Genomic DNA, 21,113 nt, shown 5'->3' on the forward strand with positions numbered 1-21,113 from the left:
ACTCACCCAGGGTAATACTAGTAATACTACTATGACAATGTTAAAACAGCAACTGAGAGACACTCATTGGTGAAGTAAATGACAAAGTGACATGTCAAAACCATGGGTCTGCTGTTTTTATGAGAAATCTAATGGCAAGAAATCTTACCCATATGGTCAGATCCATATTATTCCGTCATAAACTTAAAATGAGCTACATCAAAGGCGTTGGGGTAGTTTGCAAACCCAATAGACTAGTTACAAGTTAATAAAACTCTTACTTAAATAGTTTGCCTATCGCCAGAACAGATACACGGATGTTGCAGCGGGATCCTGGACATCCTGTCAGATCCTGGACATCCTTGTAGACTATTGTACAGTTTATGTACAGTCTTTATGTACAGTACTGTTGTACAGTTGTTTTCCAAATTAGAATTTGGAATTTATGTTCTGCACTTAGGAACTCGTGACCCAAGACCTTCACTCACTAGTTCACTCGTTCTAGTGATGTGACATTAAAAGCTATTTGATTCGATTTCAAATGCGCGTGCAGACTTGTCTCGAACCGAAAATCTCACGGCGGCCATCTGACCGAAGCTGCCAACCCTGTATTCGACTGCCATTATCAGTCTCCTATTTACACAGAGCACCATTATCAGTCCGGGAAGTCGTTTGTTTGTTGTATGAGCCCTGAGACGCAGCGGGGAATAAGCACGGCAGAAATGAAGTTTCCCTGCGGCATCAGACTTAAGAAATACATTCGTTTTCTTCTCGAAGAGCCGAAGCGCTCGCTTTCACGTGATTTTCCTTGTCATTTTTCCAGGATAGAGAGACGGAGTGACGCTGGCTCTAGCCCGCGTCTTCTCCTGGTACTTGCGCAGCTTAGTGGCACAGCTGGTGACCTATAACTTAGCACCTGCTACAGGTGACACCTGGCACAGGACGCCTGTGCCACCGCAGACTGGCACCACGTATGGATGATCCCGCCTGCCTGTGTAATTTCATTTTATCAGAAACGTCACTAACAGCCCTAAGTGCCATCGCCAGTCCTCCTGCCCCAGAGGGACTTTGCCTTCCGTATCGTCAGTGGCTCCCTACGTTTGCTTTGACGACGACTTGTCAGTATTTAGTGGTTTTGTACCTTGAAATATATGCAACAAATTCAAAGACAGAAAGATCAGGTGCAGAAAGTACAAATCCAGACCAAAGTTTTGTTCCTACCACCTAGTTGAGCATAAACAGTCACAGCTAGTACTCAGCTGGCTGGTTGAAACAAAACCTTGGTTTGGATTTGTATTTTCTGCACATGAACGTTCCACTTCTGTCCAAATTAGAATTTGCTTCAACTTGCCTTGCTTGGTAATTACAGTTGTCACTTTTTAAACTGTCGGTTTTATCGGTTGTTTCATTGGGCCATTTAATGGCTGATTAGTTTTCATAATTTGGGGAATAGCCTATTAGGAAAACGTTTTATATTTCGAGTTGTTTCGTTTATGCTATTCATATGAAGGATCTCATTCGAAACTTCCCTGAATTAGGCGTATCGTTTCTGTAATCTTTAATGCATATTAAATGACCGCTTATGGACTCTGTCGTGGTGTAATCTGGCTTTTAAAGGATCTCCGTTCCTTTGAGCTGCTGCGCATCGATCACCATCGTCGAGGATAATCGGTGCAGCCAAGTCTAACTGTATAGGAAAGGACTGAGCATCGCAGCCGTCAACGGTAAGATACTTTCTGATATCTCATCGGCTAGGTATTTTAGATGTTTCTAAAAGAAATACGGTGTCTTCACAGTCTTGTTTATGACCAAGAAAAGGGGGGAAACTATAAAACAATTTGAGGTCAAAATGTACAAAACATTTTGAGATTAAATAAAAAAAATAATAATTTAATGTTTAGGTTTAATGTTGAATAGCTTCTCCTAGCATACGCGAGCCTTCGTGTCGCTGCTGAATCTGAGGCAAGTTTATGGTGTCGTAATGTAATACTATTCACCTCCTACAGATACGTCACTGGCGGGTTTCTACCGTTGAACTTTTTTTACCGACTTTTTTTTTTTTCAAAACTGTATTTCGACTATAGTCTCAGAACTTTTGATTTCGCTGTCAAAGCTTCATATTTTTTTGTTCCTTTTCTGTAGCTCTAATAGGCTACTCATCTACAAGTACCAATATGACACGGGAATAGTCATATATTTTGAATAGCCAAATATCCATTTCAACAGGTATATAATAATATACTTTCCTTATTAAAATCTAACCACGTCCCTTCTACAGCATCATCAGGAAGGCGTTTGTAGTCCGCAGCTTTGACATGTACTGTATGCATAAATTCAGCCTTGCGGTTTTGAATGTGGAGAGTGAAAACAGTGAGATATGTCTGAATGAAACTAATCCTGACTGAACCTCGGCTGCATTATACAACTAAATACATTTTTAAAACAAAAACCATATTTTAAAGAGACTTCGATTTTTTAAATGGTATATGATCTTTAGGGAAAATAAATGTGTTGTAATTCAGGATTTGGAACACCAGAGGGACACGGATCAGACTAGGCTGTCAACTTGTTATGGCGGGCTATATTATAGTGTTGGTAAATTTCCAACTCAGCAGAGGTGATTTAGCAAGGTCAGAGGCACCTGTGCTATCTGAGTTGGGGGGGGGGGATAAAATGCAAAATTTGCCGAGCTGGGGAGGCGGGGGGTGGTCACCGACGATAGAATTTGCTGACTTCAGCCTGGGTAAACCTGTGCAGTAAGCATCATTGCAACCCTGCGATCTGTATGATCAGAGTAAACATTTTCATGCGATTGTGGTTTTATTCGGCCTGAACTGAGCACGACACAAACAGGAAGTACAGGAAGAGAAACAGAATGTGGTTTTGATAAGGTCTAACGACTCTTCCTCAAATATTAACCATTAGCAATACGTCACAGTCAATACACTGACAGTTTGTTTATATATGTTTAGCAGAGTGGGTCTGTGATATTGAAGTTCAACGTTTTCAGTTTCATAATTTTGGTATCGTTATAGTGAACACGAACTGTTTCCATTGCCTTTGTCCTTGAAAAAGTAAAAATTAAAAGGCTTGGCCAGTATGTAGTATTTAAATTAAAATGTCTAATTAAAATAGAGGTGAGTGGAGAAACTGTTCCTACTCCTTGCCGAGACACTGAAAGGCAAACAGAACCCCTGCAGGCCTTTAAATCGAAATCACTGATGCTCTTCAAGAACAAAGGTGAAGTACCCGAATTTCAGCTGTTACCTACACAACAGTTATATTTAGGATAATTACTAGAATCTGCTCTAATTATGTGATTGATGTAGATGGTTATTACTACTATTTATAGTGGTGTATTTTGGTGGTAAATTCTTTGAGGACCACCAAAATCGAATGGTGCGTATCATGGTGTGCCCGAGAAACCGCGCCTCCTAGTGGTGAAGTGAAAGATGGCCGCTAATAGCGTTTACCATGAACCCCCGCAGATCACTCCCAGACTTGCAGGAGATTCCTCCTGGTTCCCTGGTACTGATGGCTACCGACGACGAAGGGAGCAGCAAGTGAGTCAGACACTGGCTCATGTCCTTCAAACAAGCAGTATTCTTCAGAGCTGGTCTTCAGATAAGCCTCCAGTAGAGTCTCCGTGGGGTTGAAGATCTCACCAGATTCTCCATAGAAATAGTGTTCTTTGCTGACAAGCCCTACAGAAATGGTTCCCCACTGGGCTGTAGACGTATGTGAATCTTTATGCATTTCTTCAACTAATTTGCATGTGTACTTGTCTAAACTACTACAGCATCTTTCCCTAGTTCTGCATATTTTGCACCAGGGTTGGGTCATGGGGTGGGGGGGTACAGGATTTGCAGGCCATGCCCCCCAAGTGAGCCATTGTCTCCCCAAATATCACTGACTAAGGACTCCATCTTTTATTTTTTAATTAAGGCGTTCATCCTAAAATATCTGCAAATGTACAGCTCAGTAAAAAATTGAGCAAGCAAAAGTTTTAGTTTCACTCACTTCTCAGTTAATGGGTGTTTCTGTGTAAAATATACATATCTTTTGCAAACTGCAGCCTGGCTCTTCCCTGCTTCTCCTTGATGAAGGGCTTCTTCCTTGCTTTATCAAGGGCAAAAGTAAACTAAGCTAGCTTTTGTGTGACATAGTGTCACGACCTGATTAATTCTGAAATTAAGAACCCGCCGAGAGAGAATCCAATGTGACTTATTTACTGACGATCTGTTAGCTTTATGGTTACAGTTGGTCTCCTTGTCAACCAGGCTGAAGCACGAGGCCAAGGAGGAGATGAAGAAGCTCGGCAGTAACCTCATTGACCAGATTTCTTTCCGCTCAAGCTGGGTCCTCCTGGGTACAAAGGGAGTCCCAGAGCATCTGAAGAGGGAGACGGTATGTGAGGACGCACCTCCATTCTACGTGGCCTGATTCTTCAGTCTGCTGTCAATCCTTCTCCTGTGTTTCTGTAGACCAGTGTTTCTCAAACCAGTCCTTGGGGATCCCTCAGGCGGTCCACATTTCTGCTCCCTCCCAAGTGCCTGGGAATAGACCACTGCTGTAGACCACTGTCATAGTCGGATGCTGGTATGATTCCTCACACACACACACACAGCCTCGTTTACTTGTTTAAGGTCAGCATGCCCTGGATGGCTGGCTCGTTGGACCTCCAGAGGTTTTTCTCCAGAGGTACCAGCCCTAAAAGTCTGGTTGTCCGCTCCTCTGCTGTCTTCTGATGTGGGACAAGGCACACAAATGTTTGTAGACATACATCCTTAAATGCTGAGATCTTGACATCCATGCTGAAATGTGAATTCTCTGAGTTTCAGATGGTCCACATAACCCAAGAAACGGGCACCTACAACGGCTGGCCCCATGAGGCGGCGGTCGAAGGGCGCATCCAGACTTGGGCGTAAATTACGGGGGGGATGGGGGGGGTTGTAGAAACCAGCCAATACAACCCCCCCAATAATCATGTTTCTGCTGTAATGGGTGGAGACCTCAACCCCCCCAATGTTCCAGCCAAAGTTACGGCACATAATCATGTCCTGTGCAAAAATGACGTCTTAACATCCTGCTGGTATATAGTCCCCCTTATAAAGTTTACATCCATGCACATACATCAGTTTTCATATTAAAATGAAGCTCAGTATGCATTTGCAATCACATTTTTTTTTATTAAAAAACAACTCTTCTTAAAGTTAATCTATATGAGCATGCAAGTGTATTTTAATCTAAATCATGTGAGAATTGTACAGTTAAGAATATCAAACTGATTATTGTGCATGTAGAAATTACCATTTTTGTATTAAAAAATTATAAAATTCCACAATTTACCTTTTCCTGATATATGGTCAAAAAGACAAATTCACACGTGCCCATTTAAATAAACAAATATCTTCGTAAACTGTCACATAGATACACTTATGCCTGTTGGGGTTTGCATTGCTTGAACTGGCGCCCTCTGCTGTCCACCTGAGTGCTTGCAGGTAAAGGCGGCTGTTGGCTTGGCAGAGGCACTGCCGGACTCTCAGAAAGCGTCATGAAGGACTGAACTCAGAAACAGGCTGAAGATCGTTCAGAAACTCAGAAGCGTCTTCCCCGGCCCGTTTGCCTCAGCTCCACGCTCGCACTAATTATTCTGCAACAGATGCGGAAAAAGCATTTGGTCCCAACATCGCCAGAAACAAGCTCCTGTACTGCTAGGTGTTTGTCTAACTCAGTGTGTCTCCACCTAGTCCTTAGGGACCCCCAGACAGTCCACATTTTTGCATCCCTTTCAGCTCCCAACAGACCAATACCTGGTATTTGATGTTCCTGATTGGCTGGGAGCTGAGGGGGAGCAAAAACTTGGACTGTCTTAGGCTCCCCAATGAGAAACACTGGTCTAACTGTTCTACATCTTATCAGGCTTACAAAACATAGTATTCCTTCAACAAAAGTATGCCCAGCCGTGTAAAATGATACATATTTGAAGCTGTAGAAGTATGTAAGCAATTGCACAATAAAAGGTATGATGTATGACAGTGTTTCCCAATACGGTCCTCAGGGACCCACAGCCAGTCCGTGTTTTTGCTCCTTCTCCGCTCCTGGTAGGCAGCTGGAAGGGAGAAAACAAAAACGTGGCCTGTCTAGCAGACAGCTGGGAGGGAACAAAAATATGGACCGGACTGTGGGTCCCAAAGGACCGATCTGTGGAACACTGACATATGTGAATGACCTTTAATTGCTTCTCGAGCTTAAGCTTGTGGACACTTGTTGAAAGCAGAGGTCCCTCGTACCCGCATCTGCTCGTAGATCCAGCTGAGGAAGAAAGTCACGTTGCCGTAGACGCCGGGCTTGTTCCTGAGGGCACAGCCTATGCCCCAACTGGTGTCTCCCACCAGCCACCACAGGGAGGCATATTCGGTCACCAGGGGACCCCCGCTGTCACCCTGAGGGACACAGATGGTGACATGGCTCTCTCCGGTACTGAGCTCCAGACAGGGGACATCTTACCCTCAGCCAGCTTCTGAACGACTGTCAACTCCTTTTCAATAGGAGTGTCCATGATGTTTTTCTGCATTGCATTTTATTTATTTAGCACAGTATTTCTCAAACTGGCCCTCAGGGATGAGGGAGCAAACACAGATTGTCTGGGAGGTCTCCGAGGACTGGTTGTAGAAACACTGACTTTTATCCAAAGGGACATACTTCATATATTTTTTTAGAGAAAGCAGGGCCAGACAGTGCCTGGAGCAACTGGGAGATAGGGATCTTAGTCAGGAACTGCATGATGACATCACTCGACAATGGGATTCGAACCAACAACATGCTGATCACAGGTACAGCATCCCAACCCGCTGAGCCTTAAGCTACCCTGCAAGGTGGCGACTGCTCCATTTTTCCTTCATCCTTCATCCCCGTTAAGGTCTCTCCCTGAACACTGCTGCGCTTGCTTACGCTTACTTGTCCAACTTACCCCATTACTCTGATGACCCTGGGATTGGAACCGGCGACCTTCCGATGACAAGCACAGCGTCCTAACCCTCTGAGAGGCACATCTCCCTACAAGTCAGCCGACTTGGATGTTTAACAACAACGCGACTCGCCGTTACCTGGCACGCGTCCACGCCACCCTCCAGCATGCCGGCGCAGATCATCGACTTGGTTATCGCCCCGGAGTACACCGCCGGGTTATTGCAGGTTTCTCTGTCGATTATGGACACCTGAGCCTCCATCAGAACTTTGGACGAGGGTCCTGGAAGTGTAAGACCAAGAAGAACCTAAGGGTTTCGTGTCTGACTTGCTGATCGAGACAAGCTATTTAGTGACTCAACTAAAACAATAAGTATTGAATGAAAACATTTTTGCAAATGCAAGAACTGTAATATAATTAAAATCCACTTGTAGTAGATGGAGAATTTTTCTTGAATTATTGTTTCTTTTGGGTTCCAACAGCCAAAGTCCTTACCTTGGTTTTCGGTACTCCCCCACCCTGAAATCCAGCAGGACCGAGGTGCGGTGAAGCTGAGCCCCACATTGGGCAGACACACGGGCCTTATGACATCTACAACAGAGAAGCAGCAGCTTACAGAATGTGCTAAAACCATCCCAGAACCAGTACATCCCCAAAACACAGAACCATGTCTCCATCCCTAATATTTCAAAACTTGGTATCTCATGAGCCTTTTGGGTTAGAATCCTTGAATCTCATTGTTTATTTATGTTAACAGCCAATAGGATGTGAACAGCTGCCCTACCAGACATTGGGAGTGGCTCTCTCAGCTTCATGAGGGCAATGTCATTTTCGTCCGTCATACTGTTGTAGTTCTGGGAGATGATCAGCGCCACCTTCTGGCCGTTATACATCATGTCGTCCTGGTTCAGGTAGCCGGCATACACGGTCCAGTCCAATGGGTTGCTGTATCTGAAATTGGGTCTCGGACATTAGGAAGGAGTGGGGGGGGGGGGGGCGCAGCACGTAGCCCCTACCAGGACTTACCCATCGATACAATGTGCTGCTGTGACAAGCCAAAGTGGCGTGATGATTGAGCCACCACATGTATGCTGAGACTCCAGGTGCAGGCTGACCTGCCAAGGCCACGCCCCTCTCCGGGCCGCCTGACCCCCAATGATGCGGGAAGTTGTAGGGCCTCTGCGTGAGCCGCAGTCTGGGGAGCAGAGGCACAGAATCAGTACCAGCAGGATAGTGCATTGACTGGAGCAAAGTGTTAAAACTGGCCGAACACAGATTCAGAGTCAGCTTAAGTTTTTTCTCTGCCCAGAAATGATATTCAAATTTATTTTATTTTTTTTCTTCACAAAAATAGGATCTCAAGAAAAACAAAAAAAATCCTCACTAAACTAGGTACTAAAATAAAGCTTGAAAAAGAGATTCACAATGAAATTCCGTAATCATGCTGAGGAAATGAAAAGTTAGGTGTGATTCCCCTACAGCCATAACTCCAGAAGTATTAAATATAATCACTTGAGATTTGAGTCTTCATTTGACATCAGAATGAAACATTCTGAATAATTAAATCTAACCTGGGCTCATTTTTAGCTTTTACCTGCCGGGACATACTACACACACACCCCCCCCGCCCCCCCCGGACACCCTCACACAGAGAGGCTTCAGTGTCTCGGTGCCACAGAACCAGACGGACCGGATGGATGCTGGTGTACTTTGACCACTGCATGTGACTAGTCACTCTGACTCACCTTCCAGGCTTCCTCAGATTTAACGAATAGCTTACCGATGCATCGAAGTGTGACGACAGCATCAGCTGGGCAGGAGGCACTGAGGTGGGGGCCAACAGGTCACATGATGAAGGGGACAGAATTGTGAGACAACATTTATTTATAAAACATCGCAGGATCGCCAACTTTGGTCAGCTGGTTAGAGTGAGATTTTCAGTCCGACAAGTCTGCACGGGGATTTACATGAATGTAAAAGAGTTCTATTACCTTGTAAATAGTCTGAAAGGTTTGCAAACTACCCCAACGCTCTTGATGTAGCTAATTTTAGGTTTATAATGCAATAATTTTGATTTGCCGTAAAATTTCTTGCGTGACCGTGAATCCGAAAACACAAGTGTCACCGCAGATGCATGAGAGTTGGAAGCCCTGGTACTGAGAATCAACAAAATCAGATTAGGTACGGCGGCGTAGAAATACTGAATGTTCCAGAAGCACATTGAAAGGACAAAAGCACCACCGAAGCAGATGGAGCACTTGGGTGGCATGTAAATGATTTAGCAAGTTAAAAATCTGTCAGGCGGGACCGCGTCTGAGTCAATGTATCAGATTTCATGCCACAGAAAATGAGACGTATACTCTGGGAATGAGAGGCGTGCAGGAAGCAGTGCCCAGAACACATCTCCGTTTCGGGAAATCATTATCACGTTCCGAAACCAGCCTGTGAAATCCCGGCCCAGCCGAGTCAATCATTAACCAGGTTCAGTAACGGGCTTTGTCGGACCGTGACCCTAATGTTTCCCTCCCAGTCAAGACAGTCTGAGAATGACTGGGCGACACCTTGGATTTGAGCAGACGTGATGGCAAACAAACGCTGGTGTGCAGGACCTGCCGTGCTCTCCGTGTGTGTATGCGTTTCTATGCTGACTTGCAGCGAGTGTAAATAACCATTTCTGCTTTTCACACTTCACCTGAACAATGCTAGGTGGACAGTCGTCCATTTATACATTTGGATTTTTTTAATTAATGCAGCGCTCTGTAAGCAGATCGTTCTAGGGTGAAACAGCAAGCCCCCCTGGACCATGCAGGTAGTCTTGGCAAAGCTGAGGTGTTTTTGGTAAAAATATACATTTTGTTGCATCAGAGAACCCTGTTTACTTCCGTAACAGACAGTGGGTCTGTTGAGTGTGACTGAGAAACCAGAATATTTCAGGAACTGGACCCAGTAAGGGATGAGCTGCTTTATCGAGGTAAGAACAATCAGCCTGCCTTTCTAAACCAGGAGAATGAGCAGATAAGTCGGAGAGACGGAGCACCTGTCCACGAGGTCCTTCAGAGCAGGCTCTCCGGGTTGAGATCCGGGCCTCAAAGTCACGTAGCCGCTGGAGTCTCCGATCTTCGACGCCATTTGACCGGAGCTGACGTAGGTGTCTCTGAAAAACACAGAAGGTCAACCAGTCCACCAGGGCCCACACCACCAACAAGAACAGGGGGATACAGATGAGGAGTAGGAGAGGAGAAAGGAGAAAGACAAGGGACCATATCAGGGCCGGTCGATCCTATGGACGACATGGGTGGTTTTCATACAAGACTTCATAGTCTGTATATTGAGTATATAAATTCTTATTTTTATTCATACTATGCTCCCAAATAAGAAAAAAATAACACACCTGCTTTTTAAGATATTCGTATTAGTATAAGGTTTATACTTACTTTGATGGGGCACAAATGCTCATTTATTACTGAAGTACAAATCATGAACAAATATAGTCGCTTCTTGAGATAAAAGATATGTCACGATTCGTTGCTGAAGAACAAACATGAGATCAGTACTTCACTTGCGTTACTCATGACTCGTTCCTTCGGTGGTTCCTTTACAAAGGTTTACAGAAATAACAGATGATATAGTAACAGATATCTGCTTGGGATAAAAGATGTGTTGCAATTCGTCAATGGTGAATGAACATGAGATCCGTATTAACTAAAACTTAGTTTGTGGTAAATTAATACTAAAGTATCGGCAGTATGTAGTAGAATACTACATTATTTGCATCCTGTCAAGTAAAGTGTTACCATTAGTAACAGTCTAGGGTGCCACATGGGCTCGACCACCACAGTCCAAATGAGCGCTGACTAGGAGCCCAGCCTGCAGGGATCACGACTCACTCTTTGTAGCCGATCTGTCGACACGCGCTCCTCCCGTGGGTGTCTGTCCAGCCTTCAGCACACACCGACCTCCAGGACTTGCTTTTGGGAGAGAACATCTGAAGGACGAAATCCTGGCCATAGAGGCGGACTAGAAAAGAGAGGCGGCAGAGTTGTAACGTGTGAGAGTCTCAGCTTGCGACCCGGCCGCTCAGAGACGCCCAAGAGCCCGACCACGTCACGTTGGGGCCCGAAGGAACAGACCACCCCCCCCCCCATCCCGATCACTGCAAAGCCACCAAGGGTGAAAACCACTCCCACAACCACTCCTTATAAAACAATGTTAGCGGTCTATGTCTGGGGACCGTATTGCTCAGCAGGCTAAGACTCAGTGCCTCTGATCGGAAGGTTGCTGGTTCCAAAGGCCACGATTTCACAGTTGGGCCTCAAGACCCACAAACCCCAGCTGCTCCAGAGACTGTCTGAATTTTCTTTGAATAAAATCATTTGCTGAATAAGTGAATGTGTGGAAGCTGTGCTGCGAAAGGCGCTACAAAACTGGAACTGAATGTACGTCCAATTAAACCAGTCTGTGAAAGCCCAGCAGGGGAATCCAACTGGTCCAATCAGCTCAGGTGTTGTCTGCAGTCCTGTAGCATGCTGGAATAGACTACACCTGTCCTCACCTCCGGTGTCCTCATGCCCCCCCCACTCCCCCACTGCTCTGTGACTTGCTATGGTGACGGAATCTTCCGGACATGAAAAAAAACAGGTTCTCTCTGGAGATCCAGGGAGTGAACACTCACAGCAGCCGGCTTCAGCGCAGTGCCGGGACGCCTCTGGGCACCCCCCTAGGTCAGTACAGCCCTCCACACTGTAAAACACTGGGATGGAAAACAGGAGTTTGTGTTGCAGCTGAGCGACCTTCAGAAAGGTGTGACAGCTTGTCCTGAACTGACAGAATCACAGTCACAAATTCAGAATCTCAAATACGCAGCGGAGGACTGGAACAAGTGCTTACATGTCAGTGGAAAAAGGCTACGCAGCGGCAGAGCTAAAATTGAACACCGTGTTCTACAGAGTGACCAGCAGGGGGCAGAGTGGTTAAAGAGCTGTGTTTGCAGCCCAGAGGTTGCATTGTCAAAAATCTGACAGCTAAAAGGACAGCATGTTACATTCCTGGTACATCTGCCATATAATCACAATGTGTTATCACACAGCCTGGTACAGAACCTTCAGATAATGAAGAACTTACAGAAAAACCACAGGAGAATGCCGACCACAACCAGCAGTAAGCACCCGAAGACAATCAGAGTGATCCAACTGCAGGACGGCCTCCTGACTGATGAAAGGAAACGTGTTTACTGAGAAGTAAATGCAACCAGGCAGACGGGGGTATAGCTCTTCTACGTTTGATTTATACGGATGCAAGTACCAACAGAAAAATGTCAGTACGTTTGTAGGAATACAAGACGGGAAGATGACCCCAAAGCAGAGTTAAGCTGAATATTGCTCTGTATATTGTCTTAATTCAGATGACAAACTTTTCAAGAGAACTCGCACAGCGAAGAGGACAGAAGTAAAGCTGAGGAATTAAGCTGCGATTCTGTCATTACCAGGATGGGCAGGGCTGGCCGGTGGGTACGAAGGTGCGGAGGTGTTCCGTGTGTTGATATTCTGTGGGACATAGACGGGCAGTCCGGTCCGGACAGCCGGGCTATGTGAAGACGGCCCCGATCCTTCCTGAAAGCCATAGTTTATATAATAGGGGTTCCCCTTCTGCAAAACACGGGGAGAGAGACGTCCGTGATTTTCCTGCGCGTTTTTAATTAGTCCTCTCACTAATTCAGCTTCTCAACCTGATACCGACACTTTGGGTGGAAACTATTGTGTAATCGCCTATTTATTAATTCATTTAATCGGTGTTCCATAACCGCTTATCCAGTACATAGTCGGAACAAGCCGGGGAAATGTTTTACGTTTTGCACGTTAATCCATAATCTGGGGAAATTAAAAATGAATGCTTTACGCTTTCATTACGTCAGCATTTAAATACACACGTGATGTGTTCAGAATTTTTTTTCCAATGTCCTGTATATATAAAATTTAGCAGGAATAGGCCTATATATCTATAGGAATGGAGGGGGAAAAAAATCGACGACTGACTTATTCAAACCAGATGCGATGTTACAGGCATGTATAGGCCTATTAATTAGACAGAGATTCTATATACACTTATTATGATCAGATTTAATGAATACATTTAAATATTATGCTCACTGTGACCGTTAAATAAGCGTGATTATCATTAAACCTGAAGAACTGTCGACTTCACAATTATTTACAAAATAGGCCTAAATGTATGAAATTATAGAAAGGTGGAAATCATTAAAAAATAAATAAAAGTGTTTACCGTATTCGTTGTCATAATTCCTCGGAGAAGCCGAAGTTCTCCTTCGTGTGAAACACTCCCTTAAAATGAGAAAAATAACCGTTTTTTATAAATTCATTAAATTTAAAAGCCGGACCGATGCAGCCGATTCAGATCAAACGATAAGCGAGGTTCGATCGCTTCTCCCGCTAGTCCGGCTGTAATTAACTCCACGGAGAACACAAACTTTCCCGCAGTGTCAAAGTTTTCAGTTTGCCTCTATACGGAAATCAGTCGCGTTTATTAAACTGCAAACCACCGAAATCATGAGTTAATCAACGTCCAGCGAAGTCCGAATGTGCATGGCTGCTGTTATTCTGTGCGTCTCGATCCTACCTGGCCGCTTCCCTCCTGAGATGTGCGTGTTTCCTCCTTTGCGGTAATAACCGGTCGCCGTGACCTGGGCGCTGTATCACTGCACAGGACCAAACCTGCTCTGCAGACCCACTCACCGGTTTACACGCGGACCGCACCGTGAGAATAAAACAGCGGAAATGCTCTATTCCCACAAAATGCAAGAGGAACATAACGATGAAAAGCAGAATATTGCATAAAAAGATCGGTTACACCGTAGTGCCACTTCTATTACACTACCGTGTGAGTCACCGCTATATCAGGTAGCATCTTTAGGTTTGGTGCTGTTTATTGAAAATACGGATAAAAACATTAAATCATTTTAGTAGGCCTATGTGTATGTTATTGTATGTGTGTATTCCTATTTAAACTGTAGCTAGCTGCCCCCAATCACACCGTAAAGTTTGTACAGTATAAAAATCAGACAGCATTGATTCAGGCGGTTCAGGTTTTTCAGCAGTAAAATAATTAAATGTACGTTTGCCGGTTAATCGTTGACTAAACAGTACAAAGTAAATGTTAATCACTCTTACAGCATAGTTTAAAACTGCTATAAAATCGTATCACGCTATGTCTAGTTTTTCATAATTTAACGTTGGCTGAGTCAGTCCGCATTTAGGTTTCAGACCTAAGAGTTCATTAACCTTGGCCTATTTCTAACAGATCATCGTGTGTTTCCCGTAGTTTTTCCGTAATTACTGATGTACAGTCTCGCACCCGGGAGGCCGAAGCTAATTTAGCGGTATTTGTACCGAACATCGTCTCATAAATCGTCGGTCATAATCTGAAACACGTGTCTTCTGGATTTAGTATTAATTGGCCCACTTTGCATGGTAATTAGGGCCTGATAATACTTGGGGATACTAGATATATTCTCTTCAGGTTGCAAGAAAGATCCGTGAGCATTAAATGCACGGAGGTGTAGTTTCATTAATGATTTTATTAATTTTATGTCCGGCAGTTGAATGGGCCCCCTTTATCATATCTGAAGCACCTGAGTAATGTGAGCGGTTACATAGACACGACAATCGCACCCCCTAGTGGTCTAAAGAAGCATGTACAGAGAGGCAAGGCGTCATCGGATGATCAACGTGAACTTGCTAGTAGTACCCGGAAGGGGGCAGACTTCCGGTTAATTTTGGGCACACCCAGGGCCGACAGTGACACGCAGAATAAAGCAGTTGCCTTGGACAGTGTTTCCTAACGTCCCCTGTCAGACAGTCCACATTTCTGGGAGGGAGCAAAAACATGGACTGTCTTGGGGTCCCTGCGGACCAAGTCGGAAAACACTGACCAAGGGGCCCCGAATTACCTCACTGGACCAGAACTGGAGGCCCCTGGCCTATACCGATCTGTAACAAACCCAGTTTGGTTTAAAAATACTATCAAAACATCACATCAACATTTTGTTTTCCCAGTAAATATATTTCCACGTGGATTTATAAGCAATACTGTATTTAAGCGGTTTCACACTTTAAAACCACATTAAACATTTCGAAACTTGACACCCCTATTTCCACTTTATCACATCTGAAACCTGAAGCCCTTCATGAGGATGGATGACTAGGGTGGATCTCATCACGAACACCTAAAATCCATTTTGATTGACTGTTCACCCGTCTCAGGACCACAAGCAACACTCACGCCCCTCGCTGTCACTTCTACTTTTGATGGGGGGGAGCAGCAAGGTTTATACAGATAAAAACAGACCATAGCTATTGCTTAGTTGCATCAAGTCACCATAACTGTCTGCTTAGTTTCATTCCACCCCCCCACCGCCAACCCTGTTGGTCCATTCCAAATAAATCTGTGAAGTAATCAGAGTCCTGTTCTCATCCACCCCTAGCCCTTTGTTCAAACCTACAACCCCTCCCAACCCATAACTGTTCACCCCTCACACAGGAATCTTCCATGGTTCTCCAACTTCCCCCCCCAGCCCCCACATCAACACACCAGTAAACAGCAGCATGCCCCCGACAGCATGTTTATTCACGCAAAACCAGGATCTGATCTGGAGTCAGTTGGGGGCCGGAGTGACTTCGAACACAGAGCAAAATGGGACAGTCAGAAATAAGGCTGCTGATCTGCTATAAACAAGGAGCTGAAGAGGGTGGAACAGGCGCTCCAGTCACGACGGGCGGGCAAGTCGACTTGATGGGCCGTGAACCTCGGAGAACTTGCTAGAATCTCTGGATCAGGACGGCAGAAGCACCGCCACCACCGTTGCAGATGCCCGCCAGGCCGTACTGTCCCCCCTTCAGATTGTGTACCATGTGACCGACGATCCTGGCGCCAGACATTCTGGAAAGAAAGGGGCGGGGCTTGTCAGTATATTAACGTGGTGGTATTCCGACGGACATCTAGAGTGGGAGGAGCCTAGTGAAATTATCATACAAGCTAAAAGTAGAACTGGCGGTTCCAGCCAATGATCAAGCTGTGTGTGGGAGGAGGGTAGAAGCCCATGTGACCCTACCCGATTGGGTGACCGAGGGAAACTGCCCCCCCATTGACGTTGACTTTCTTGGGGTCGAGGTCCAGCATCTTGATGTTGGCCAGCACCACCACACTGAAAGCCTCGTTGATCTCCCACATGGCGATGTCTTCCTTCTTCACTCCACTAGCCTTCAGAACCTTGAGGGGTGAAAAAAATGTATATTTTAATGTCCTGCTTTGCGCCAAAATTATTTAAAAAAAAAAAAAATTAAAAGGAACTTGATTTGAAGTTTATATCGAGGGGGGGGAAAAAAAAAGAAAAAAACCTAAAGGCATGAAGTGCATCAAAAATCACACACTTACACAGTACATACTGCATTTCTTCAGAAGCATACTACTGGGACCGATAATGTAGTATGCACCGTATGTATGCATGAGAGCAGTTTGCATGCATTCCGACCCAGATGTGTACCAGTGACATAACTTAGCCCATCAAGTTAACTGTCAAAAACTATTATTGGAGAAAAAAAAAACATTACAACCAAATTATGGAACTGTATTTTGTTTTATACTTAAAATTTGTACAGACTGCACTCCCACCACCATCATGACGCAGATATTCAAGTGACACTCTTCATCTCGGCTTACTTCATCTCCACTGGTCTTGCGAGACAGTGTAGCATCTGTCGTGCACTTTGGAATTTTTTAGAACGTTGTCATCTGGGTACCATTTGCCTACTATCTCACGCGTACTGAGGAATTCAGACATACTGCTCATGTCGAATACTATATTTTGTCTACTACATAGCAAACAAGTATGCCATTTCGGACACAGCCACGGCCCTGAGAGGCCCCACCCATGTCATCGTGGTAACACGTGTGCTCAATCAGGTACTGCCTTTAAAAAAAACGCACCTTAGGCACAGCGTACGCGGGAGCGATGGGGAAATCGATGGGGGCCACGGCGGCATCGGCAAACGCTGCAAGACAGAAAGCGGGACAGGAAGACAGCTGGAGAAGACAGGCCGCTATTGCTATGGCGATGAGACCAGTAGGGCCAGAGGAGCGTAGTACCACGTACCGACGATCCGGGCGAGCGGGGTGACGCTCAGCCTTTGGGCCGCCTCGGCGGTCATCAGAACCAGGGCGGCGGCGCCGTCATTCAGGGTGCTGGCGTTGGCCGCGGTCACCGTGCCTGAGGAGGGGACACCGTCAATCAAATGGAGTCGATCACACAGACATGGGACGAGGGGAGAAGAGTGGGGTTGGGGGCAGAGATGGCCACTGTAGAGAGGGTACGGGGAGGATGAGGGGTTGGCACAGCGATGCCCAGAGATCCTCACCGTTCTCCTTCTGAAACACAGCCCTCAGCTTGGGCACCTTGCTGAAGTCGACGCGCCTGAACTCCTCGTCCTCCTTGACCACCACGTCCGGCTTTCCTGAAGAGAGACGCGCATCAGCGTGATGCCAAGCTCAGCGGGTCGGCTGGTGGCACGAATGCTTCAGCGGGCAGGGAGGGGGGGGTTTACCCTTCTGTGGGATGTGGACCGGCACCACCTCCTTGGCCAGCAGTCCAGACTCCCACGCTGCTTTGCTGCGTGTGTATGAGCTGATGGCGAAGGCGTCCTGATCCTCACGGGAGATGCTGCTGCTCTTTGCAGTGTTCTCTGCACAGTTGCCCTTGATGTGGAGGTCATCATCATCATTATCATCATCATCATCATCATCATCATCATGGACCACCCCACCCTAACACCCCCTCACGCACCATGTGAACCTTGTTGTAGACGTCGGTGAGGCCATCCTTCACGATGAGGTCCTCCATCTTCACCCCCCCGTAGGGGGGCGTCTCCCGGGCCATGATGTACGGCACGTTGGACATGCTCTCCATCCCCCCCGCCACCATGACGTCCTGCACCGCACACAGGAAGAGGTGGTCATGGGACGGGAAGTGGGTGGAGCATGACGACGGGCCACGCGGTGGGCGGGGCCTACCTGGTGTCCACACATGAGGCCCTGAGCCGCCAGCATGATGGACTTCATCCCCGAGGCACAGACTTTGTTGATGGTGGTGGCCGGAGTCGAGATGGGAAGTCCTGGAAGAAGAAGAGTAATGCCAGTGTGAGCCAGAACCCCCCCCCCTAATACACACCCACAAAAAGGGGGGAGTCATTTTACTACCTTTGGTATACACAGGGCTGGCTCAACCCTTCGGGGGCCCCTAAGCAAAGTTAGATTAACCTAGTTGTCATTTGTTGTCATCCTTCCCAATCTGACAGGATGACCAGATCGGGACGCCCCCTGGTGGCCAGAAGTAACCACTGTAGATCGCTTCCTACCTGCGCCAAGGAGAGCTTGCCGGGTAGGAGCCTGCCCTTCGCCTGCCTGCAACACGTTCCCCATGTACACCTCCTTCACCTCCTCCACGGGGATCCCTGCCACAGGAACACATCCCAGCTTCATATCACTCCCTTTTCAGAGCTTATCTAAGCGAATGGGAATGTTTGGCACACAGGAAATCGACACAGAGCTCTTCGCCGTGTCAGTGAACTGCTGACATTATAAAATTTATCAAAGGTTAAAGGCAACATGGCCTGAGATTGGCAGAAAGCCCCCAGGTACCTGCTCGCTCGATGGCCCCTTTGATGGCGACAGAACCCAGTTTTGTGGCCTGGACTGTGGACAGGCTCCCCTTGTAGGAGCCAATCGGGGTGCGGACGGCACTGACGATGACTACCTCCTGTTGGGGACAGAGCAACGGGCACAATCAGGTCACCCCTCGGTCCACAGTTAGCACGTGGATGCTCTCATGATGGAGTTTCAGAGCGCGGCTGCTTGGAGATCTTCCAGGACTGGCGATCGCATCGCTCAACTCACGTTACAAGTTCACCCTAAAGCGGACCATTCCTTTTATTTTAGGCCAAGATACACCGACCAAAAAGTCATAAATGAAATGTAGCATTATTCTGCTGCTGCATGCTTGCGGCTTTGGACAAAAAAGAAGCACTCAGTAAATAAGTACTCACAGAGGGCAAAACCCCAGCGGAATTGAACAACCGTGAATAAAGGAGACCAAATAGAAAAATAATTAGATTTAACAAGTTGTAACTAAATGTCTGTGCATATTTTCTTCGGACGACAAAAGTGCATCGAAATGTACAGAGAAGCAGTTAGACATTTAACACCTGACAAATTTAAAACGGGTTTTTCTATTAATAAAACGAGCCAGTTACTCACATTTAACGTGGGACGAGAAGCGTAGCTCCTTGACAGGAACGTTTGAGCCTGCAGAGAAAAAGCGTGTAATGTTTAAATAAAAGATTTCCTAAGGCATATGCAACGCAAAATAACGATAAAAGCGCACGGTGAGCATGCAGCATTAAAATAATATTGGCACAGCAGCACAATCTCCATGTATGTTTCCGGGCCTATGGTACCCTTCAACCAACATACCCTCAAACCAAACGTCTCGGTATTAAATTTCTGCATTAAAACTTACCAAAAAGCGTCTGCAAACGTGAGCACGCATGGCGAAGATGCTACTCGACGACATACCGCCTGAGTTAAAAAATAAACTCCGAAACGCAGACGAACCTATTTCACCTTCAGCGGTCCCGTGCTCGCGAGGCCGGTTACCAATCAGAGCGAGAGGTGTGTCTGTGACATCACGGGGCGCCTACGACGCAAAGCTCTGGGAAGTGTAGTTCTTTAAAAAAAAAAAATCCAGCAGTTAATTTACTAAATGTTTCTGTGCGTTTCTTTTTTGAAATGACATTTATTTAAATTTCTAGTCATTCCATATTATTTGTGCGCTTTAGCGTTTTAAACAATTCCTCTGTGGAGTGGTTTTGTATAAAGATAGTGGATTTATACACGATTTAGTTGACCGTTCCTATATTTGGGCAGTTTGGTTCACGAACACACCTACCTAATAGTGCGAGTATGGGGTGACGGTCTAACAAACATGGCTTCTAGAGAGATATGTGCAAACAGAAACTGCAGGGTGCAAAGAGCGGTGCCCCAGTGCCCCTAGATGTTACCTCACAGTTCGTCACCTGACCGTGGTGACATCAAACACCACTGATCGTCTGTGTTTGAAGAGGAAAATGATTATTGTGGCCACTCATCCATCATCTAACTGCGCTTATCCCGTTCGGGGTCGCGGGGGACCTGGAGCCTATATCAGGCAGCACAGAGTACAAGGCTGGGGTACGTCCGGTATGAATCCCACAGAAGCCAATATATCAGTATATGAACGGACATCAGAAAAGGAAATATTTACGAAAAGGTGAATTATTTAATTCAATTCAATTTTATTTATATAGCGCATTATCACAACATTACATTGTCTCAATGCGCTTTACATTTCTGCCTCGTAAGGACCCCCCATTGAGTAAGCCAAAGGCAACGGTGGCAAGGAAAAACTCCCTAAGAGGAAGAAACCTTGGGAGGAACCAGACCCAAAGGGGGAGCCCATCCTCCAGGGGCCGGCAGATGAGTCAAACAAACAAGATGAAATGACTAAGCTAATACAGGGGTTGAAATATATGTCTCAATGCAGCGGCCGACCGGTGCAGGCACGTGGTGCTTGATGCACGATGGCAGGATTAATAGACACACAGCCGCAGGATGGATGGCGAGGCATCGTGTTGAGCCAACGGCAGGCAGGTTGGAGGGTAGTTGCCGGAGGTGGAGGTAGTTGTCTTGTAGGCAGCAGAGGCATAAATTCTTCAATGACATTGTGCTCCAGGGAGCACACCCCAGAAGGGGTGAGGGAGGAAGTAAGAAAAATTGTGTATTAGCCAGAGTTGAGGAAATCAGAGGCAGTGCAAGCAAAATGATCGAGTGCAATATTCGTCTAGGCTCCGGCAGATCTGAGTATAGCAGCATGAGAAAGAGGGAGAGACAGGCGGGAACACAGGCATGGGGACTCCCTGAACATCAGCACTCTAGTGTAAAGCTAGAGTGACAGCACTGACGCATCAGTTTATCCAAAGCCAATGACACCGATCCCCACCCAGCTCATCACCTCATACTGTTAGTATGACTGGGAGTGAGCGACTAGCTGGAACCAGAACTA

The 21,113-nt window shown here is 46.1% G+C and overlaps 3 protein-coding genes across 6 annotated transcripts; 1 reads left to right on the forward strand and 2 right to left on the reverse strand.

Moving 5' to 3' along the window:
- Positions 1–570: 570 nt before the first annotated feature.
- On the forward strand, positions 571–7,094 carry LOC111860771 (protein FAM3B-like). Of its 4 annotated transcripts, XM_072706645.1 has the most exons (6): positions 571–1,097; positions 1,597–1,703; positions 3,468–3,542; positions 4,260–4,386; positions 4,464–4,578; positions 4,821–5,061. In XM_072706645.1, exons 3-5 carry the CDS (start codon positions 3,514–3,516, stop codon positions 4,566–4,568), a joined length of 261 nt encoding a protein of 86 aa, XP_072562746.1. In that variant the 5' UTR covers positions 571–1,097; positions 1,597–1,703; positions 3,468–3,513; the 3' UTR covers positions 4,569–4,578; positions 4,821–5,061. The 4 variants fall into 4 exon arrangements, 1 of the variants encoding a protein (XP_072562746.1); XR_011985244.1 differs by adding an exon at positions 6,902–7,094 and having other exon boundaries at positions 4,260–6,815; XR_011985245.1 differs by having other exon boundaries at positions 3,468–3,715; positions 4,260–5,061.
- Positions 5,148–14,320, reverse strand: LOC111860770 (transmembrane protease serine 2-like). Its single transcript, XM_023844768.2, has 14 exons — positions 13,583–14,320; positions 13,229–13,287; positions 12,432–12,594; positions 12,071–12,157; positions 11,622–11,699; positions 10,837–10,966; positions 9,987–10,103; positions 8,730–8,773; positions 7,976–8,144; positions 7,734–7,900; positions 7,445–7,540; positions 7,089–7,231; positions 6,273–6,425; positions 5,148–5,632 (listed from the first exon to the last, which is right to left on the reverse strand). Exons 2-14 carry the CDS (start codon positions 13,241–13,243, stop codon positions 5,624–5,626), a joined length of 1,371 nt encoding a protein of 456 aa, XP_023700536.2. The 5' UTR covers positions 13,244–13,287; positions 13,583–14,320; the 3' UTR covers positions 5,148–5,623.
- Positions 14,321–14,522: 202 nt separating this feature from the next.
- Positions 14,523–19,688, reverse strand: acat1 (acetyl-CoA acetyltransferase 1). Its single transcript, XM_023844781.2, has 12 exons — positions 19,533–19,688; positions 19,271–19,318; positions 18,656–18,773; positions 18,373–18,468; positions 18,029–18,129; positions 17,802–17,945; positions 17,563–17,713; positions 17,377–17,472; positions 17,115–17,228; positions 16,949–17,013; positions 16,074–16,231; positions 14,523–15,901 (listed from the first exon to the last, which is right to left on the reverse strand). Exons 1-12 carry the CDS (start codon positions 19,584–19,586, stop codon positions 15,781–15,783), a joined length of 1,266 nt encoding a protein of 421 aa, XP_023700549.1. The 5' UTR covers positions 19,587–19,688; the 3' UTR covers positions 14,523–15,780.
- Between the last annotated feature and the right edge of the window lie 1,425 nt (positions 19,689–21,113).

Source organism: Paramormyrops kingsleyae, chromosome 24 (assembly GCF_048594095.1).
Source record: "Paramormyrops kingsleyae isolate MSU_618 chromosome 24, PKINGS_0.4, whole genome shotgun sequence".
NCBI classification, from domain to species: domain Eukaryota; kingdom Metazoa; phylum Chordata; class Actinopteri; order Osteoglossiformes; family Mormyridae; genus Paramormyrops; species Paramormyrops kingsleyae.